The sequence below is a fragment of the Gavialis gangeticus genome, unplaced genomic scaffold (genome assembly GCF_001723915.1).
Source record: "Gavialis gangeticus isolate Ggan-Ray unplaced genomic scaffold, GavGan_comp1, whole genome shotgun sequence".
In the NCBI taxonomy this organism is placed as follows: domain Eukaryota; kingdom Metazoa; phylum Chordata; order Crocodylia; family Gavialidae; genus Gavialis; species Gavialis gangeticus.
The window spans coordinates 11115121-11121107 of record NW_017729009.1 but is presented as its reverse complement, the minus strand read 5'-3'; the positions used below and the strand labels follow the sequence as shown (position 1 = coordinate 11121107).

The 5987-nt window shown below is 47.3% G+C and overlaps 1 protein-coding gene across 2 annotated transcripts in view; it reads right to left on the bottom strand.

Annotated features, from left to right (window-relative positions):
- Positions 1 to 1045: 1045 nt before the first annotated feature.
- TNFRSF6B (TNF receptor superfamily member 6b) overlaps positions 1046 to 5987 on the bottom strand; it is a 13166-nt gene continuing 8224 nt past the window's right edge. For both annotated transcript variants that reach the window (XM_019510045.1, XM_019510044.1), the window contains 2 exons: positions 3874 to 4071; positions 1046 to 2019 (listed from right to left, as the gene is read on the bottom strand). In XM_019510045.1, the coding sequence (XP_019365590.1) occupies positions 1736 to 2019; positions 3874 to 4071 (482 nt within the window). In that variant the 3' untranslated portion in view covers positions 1046 to 1735. The remainder of the gene's footprint in view (positions 2020 to 3873; positions 4072 to 5987) is intronic.

The following is a 5987-nucleotide window of genomic DNA, read 5'->3' as shown; positions in this document are numbered from 1 at the left end:
CAGCCCCAACTACATCATCTCAGCCAAGGCTTTGTCTACCCGGGTATTAAACACCTCCAAGGATGGAGATGCCACCACCTCTCTAGGCAACCTGTTCCAGTGCTTTACCACCCTCCTAGTGAGAGAGTTTTTCCTAATATCCAACCTCAACTTCTCTTGCTGCAACTTGAGCCCATTGGTCCTTGTTCTATCATTTGCCCCCACTGAGAACAGTCCAGCTCCATCCTCTGGATCCCCCCTTCAAATAATTGGAGGCTGCTATTAAATCCTCTCAGCTTTCTCTTCTGCAGACTAAATAAGCCCAGCTCCCTCAGCCTCTCCTCATAAGTCCTGTCCCCCAGCCTCGAAACCATTTTCGTTCCCTCCGCTGGACTGTCTCCAATTTGTCTACATCTTTTCTGAGTGGTGGGGGTCCTGGACACAGGACTCCAGATGTGGCCTCCCCAATGCTGAATAGAGGGGAAGAATCACTGCCCTCCATCTGCTGACAATGCTTCTCCCAGTGCAGCCCAGGATGCTGTTATCCTTCTTGGCAACAAGGGCACACTGCTGGCTCATTCACCTTCTTGTCCCCTGTCACCCCCAGGTCCTTTTCTGCAGAGCTGGTCCTTAGCTAGTTGGTCCCAAGCCTGTAGCGATGCATGGGATTCTTCTGCCCTAAGTGCTGGACTTTGCATTTGTCCTTGTAGAACTTCATGAGAGCCCTATGGCCCTATCTACTCTGACTGCTCACCTTGATTCCAGCCACTGGTGCAAACCTAGTACAGACCTGCAAAGCTCTTCTTTCTACTTGTGTTGTTTATCCCGCTCTCAGACTGCTTGGACTGGTGCAGTTCTGCCTTAGTATGGTGCCTTACCTATACTAAGACTTTGCATGGCTGACTAACTGGGATGAATCCCCAAGAGCAGATGAGTCTGTTGCATCATGAGAGCTGTATGCATCTACAGAAGGGTTGCTTACAGACTGGGCAAGACACAGGTTATTTGGGATGAAAGGCCAAGCCGGAACCCTGTCCCACTCTGAATGAGACTCAGGACTCAGATACCAAATTCATAATTGTAATTCATACCATCTTTACATTTCTTCATAAAAAACAAACACGATATACCATAAAAACAACACAGTTTGGAAATCAATTTAAAATAGGCTGTAGCCAGCAACGTGAAACCTGATTTCTGTCTTGGCAGAAATCCCCCTCTCCCCCCCTCCTCCCTCCCCTTTAAAAAGCAATTTGACAGACAAAAATGCAAAGGAGTCTTCCCCAGAGAACATATCAGAAAGGTTCAAAAAATACAACACACAATAAAACAGAGGATGGCAGTGACCATCATGCAGTGATCAGCTATCAAGTGCTTTGTGTCTACCCTGATAAAGAGAGAACAATACTGACCCCATGACTGGAGAAGTTGGACTAGAGAATAGAGAGCACAAGATCCTCCGAGACTTCTCAGCCAGCTCATGACAAAGAAGTTCCCCTCCAGTGCAGACACAACCATTTACTTATTGTATAATAGGCTTCATCTGAAGCAAAGTTAGAAAGACAGTGTGCACATGCACACACACACACACACATACAATCCACAACTATGGTCAGCTGCCAGAATGCAGTGCAACAGGTGAGAGTGAGGGAATGTGTCTGAGTTATACCCCACCAATCAACCTCTCCAAGGCATAACTTGAGTTAGGGTAATAAATTAAAGAAGCCAGAATTTAAAAAATAACCAAGTAGTTTGGTTAGTTCTCAGAAACCAAGTTGAAGCGCTTCCTGACCTCCTCTTCTATCTCATGCAGCTTCACTGCCCGTAGTGCAATCAGTAGTTCTTTGGTGAGCTCCAAGTGATCCTCTTTCAGCTGGAGGAGGTACGCCCGGAACTTCTCCTGAATGGCAGCCCTGTTCCCCTGGGAATACTTCCTTGTGGAGTGCTGCTCCAGGAATTGCTGAAGGCGCTTCAGCTTTCTCATTGGGATGTTCTGGTAAACCACAAAGTCTATCACAGCTTGTTTGCAGTCCTCCTTACCTGTGGCAGGGAGGAGAGAATTGGCACGAGGGTTAGAGAGCAGGGTTGAAAGGAAAGCACTGCTGCTTTCTGCGGATCTGTCTGAGGAGTCACCCCTGGCCCCAGCTCCAGAGCTTTCAGGTCCAAGCTCAGCAGCTCAGTCCCAAGAGAACAACCAAGGATGGATTTTGTTCTACTAGTCTTTCCAAAAGCACACTGATTTTCAAACCTGAGGTCCACAACTCAAACCCATCTTTGTGCATATGCTACCAAATGTACATGTAACTTTCAGGTGCCCAAACATGTACACTCAGTGGGATTTGCTTGTGTACACATTCATCCCAGGCAAGAATTAGCATGAAAGGGGTTAGGAGTTGTTCCTGTATGTTGAGTAAGATCAGATCAAGGTGTATTTGCTAGTCAAAGGCGGAACCTGAACTCAATGAGGAAGGAGCTGTTAGATTCTCTGGACTCCACAGCAGTTCCATTGGCTTCGTACTGGCAGAGAATTTTTGACCTGGTGTAATTTCTCATGTCCCTGTGTACATAGAAAGACCTGCCACAACTTGCTGAGTAATCATAACTCTGCAGTTAAATTCAGTGTAAAAGTTCAGGACATTTATAGCTGGTTTCCCACTTTGAAAAACCCCAGTTGCTCAAGAAACTACATCTATCTATAAATAGTCCAAGGATGGGCTCAGAGCCAGCTTTTATTGCTTAAAGAGCAAAGGGCACATATTAATGCTTTAAATTGTCACATGCTTCTCCTCCAGCACACACCTCCACTGTCAGAATCAGCATGTTGGCAATAGGCTGACTCAAGGCATTGGCTGAGTCATGACTTCTTTTGAAGAAGTGCCAAGCTCTGCTGTGAGTGAGGTTATTCAAACACTGGTAGCATCAGAGTTTTGGAGAAGGGAGAATATTTACTAGAAGTTGTGAGCAGGAGGGGACTTTGGTGATGGAGGGCAACAGAGACCTCTCCTGCTTTGGTCCCTTTGGCTGCACGTGAGCAAAGGTCAAGGTCAAAGGGCTGGAATTCTGCTCACTACAGCATCACTGAATTGGAGGGACATCACTACTAAGAGGAAGCAACCCCGGGATGTCATCACCTTCCTACTTCAGCCACGTGCCTGCTCCAGGGCAGTGGCCCTGAAGTAGTTGCCCAGTCCAGTCACTTGTTAGCTTGCAGGTGACAGGTAAGCGGAAGAGACTTGCTCTTCCCTTTCCTTACCCACTAAGTAAACGTGGAACCAAAATGAAAGCACATGGAGACACGGGAAAGATAGGAGGAGGGCTAAGCTCTCCCTCACACCACCTCTATGCTGCTGCAGGCTCCTGGCCTGCTTTCAGGTTCTCTCATGGTCAGGGCTACACGCCAAAGCATCAGGCAGGTCCTTCCAGCTGATACATCCCTTCTGATAACTGCCATGGGACACAACAGGCACATGCCCAAGCTACAGATGTCTCTGGGATGTACTTTATCTTCAGATCCATGCAGCCATTGAGGGAGATGGAGAGTGCAACAAATGCTACTGGAATCTAAATTGAGATACTGGGGCAAAAGGAAAACAGATGAGCAGCAACGAGCCAAGAAAGGCCTCAGGAGCTGCTGGGTGGGCTGTCCGCTGCCCACAGTGACAGTGATGGGCTAAGGAGGAACTAAGTCTGGAGGACTGTCAGCTTCATTAAACCTGATTTGATGCTTTTAAATGTAAAGCTAAGCTAATTCTGTATTCAGGCAGAGGAAGGCACTCCTATGAGCTCCCTCCAGCCCTGGCAGCAACGCAATTTTCATGTGTGACTTTTCCCCCTGTCCATGCAGGCAGGAGCAAACTCCTCCCTTGCACCTGCCTGCATCCCTCAGGTCCTCACCTGCCTCCTGGGTGCCATTGCCCTTGGCCATGCCGCAAGTAGTGCACCGAGTGTCATGGAACTGATTTCCTGGGACGTTGGTGAGCTTGCCCTGCTGCTGGCAGTTCTGGTGCTCTTGGCATGGCTTGGTACTGGAGCTGACGTCCGAGAAAAAGCCTGGGGGGCACTCCTCACACTTCGTGTTCATAAAGGGCGTGCCTGCAAAACAGAGAGTCTTAGCCATTAGCTACCCAAAGCCTATGCCTGACTGGTCAGGACAGGAGGTTTGATTCCATCGTCATCTTCATGACAGCACGAACAAGCGCAAGTCACCCCAGATCACAGGGGAATGTTTGGCAGCCACGTTGCCCTTATGTATTGAGTGTTGGGCACACAAGGCAATAGTGAATGGGACTGGAAGTCTACACTGGACACAGCATCCTCTTAACAGCATAGTTGCACTTGGGGACTAGCATGGTCACACACATGTCAAGTCACTTCTCAGGCTGGGCTTCAAAGCACCTTGCCAAAGCTGATCATTCCTCAGGGGCAGGCATGGGAGATCAAAGAGCATACAGCTGCTGGCGATTTATCTCACTAGGCAGTGATTTATAAGAATTTGTGGCACACACTGCTATTCTGGTAAGGTTCTTGCAACACACATTCACCCAAGAAAACGCTGTTTTCACTTACAGCTTTGCAGGGTTCCTGGCCAAGCCAAAGCAAAAATGGCCATGACCTATGATATTTTATTTGCTTTACAAATACTGTGATGCTGGATTCCTAGGAAGAGCTCTGACCAAAAGTCAGGTGATAACACCAGGAAGGCTGTGCCTTCGAACTGATAAAGTTGGTATAGTGACAACACAAACACAATCAAGGCAAGGGCAGGAGTGGAGAGCAACGTGGGCTGTATAGATGTAGCTGTAAGCTCCGGCAGAGGTACTAAACATGCAGGGCCCCATTTCTAAACTAGTCTCAACTCTACTTCTAATTCCTCTGTGGCAATGAGCCATCTAAGTTTACGGTGGTCATGTAATTAGGGGCCGCTTTAAAATAAAATGGTCCTGACACAAAATGCAGCCTCATTCAGGGACAAATCTGGGGGCAGAGCGGGGTGCACTTGCATGCCCCCATGTCCCTGCGATTTCTGGTCCACCCAAATTTTGAAACCAGCTGCCTGGCAGTGGTGGCAGCATTTCTAGTCATGCAGCAGTGAGGGAGTCACTTGACTTAAAACTCATTGTAATATACTGGGTCCCTTCTAAACTTGTCATTCCACAGGTGTTAACGACCCTCTTCTTTCTAATGGTCTTGATGTTCCACTAGTCAGGCTAGCCTTTGTTCTGCCATTCTGCAACAAAGCTCATTTCACAGTCCTGCAGATTGTTTTTAACTCGTTCCAATGACGTTCTAGTTGTTTTTGCTTCCATCTTACATTTGTGTTGTCTTAAATCTTAAACTGAATAATACAGCCCTACTCCCGTAGTGTGTGTAAAGTTCCTAGTTTCTTTTTAACTGGAGAAAAATATGCGTTTTATATGTAATGATGCACCTCACCATCTGCACTACCCTTTTCAAAATTCTAGATCCACCCATGGCCTCATTTGATTTTTCCCCCTCCACACATTATCAAGAATAAAAGAAACAGGGAAGTGGCCCAGGTAGCCATTCGTTTTGCTGTTGCGTCTTCTCCCTGCTCTTGTGATCACCTCCCCCTAGCCAAGAAGGCCGTGTCAGCCTGTCCACACTGAAGAACTCACTCTTCTCAGAGCATCCTCTCCCTTTCAGGGATGGAAATGAATCCTCATCCAAGAACTTCTATCTGGCATCTCAATGTAATCCCTCAGATCCCCAAAGAAGCTGTTGTGCAACATGCCCTGTAATATCCCCAAATTCCTTACCTACAAACTGGTTGTACTGCCCCCATCATAGTCAAAGCTTATGCCTCTTTCCCTCTCTTCTGCTAGGCAAGTTTTTCTTGTTGAGAGTTATTTTACTCTACAGTCTCTTTGCTAAGAAAGCAAAGAGTCTGCATCTCTACAGTGCTTTGAGCTTTCTTTGGGCATGAGAGGACCAGTGACTGTCCCAGAGAGAGGTAGATTTATGTCCTCCTTACCTACAACACCAAAGAA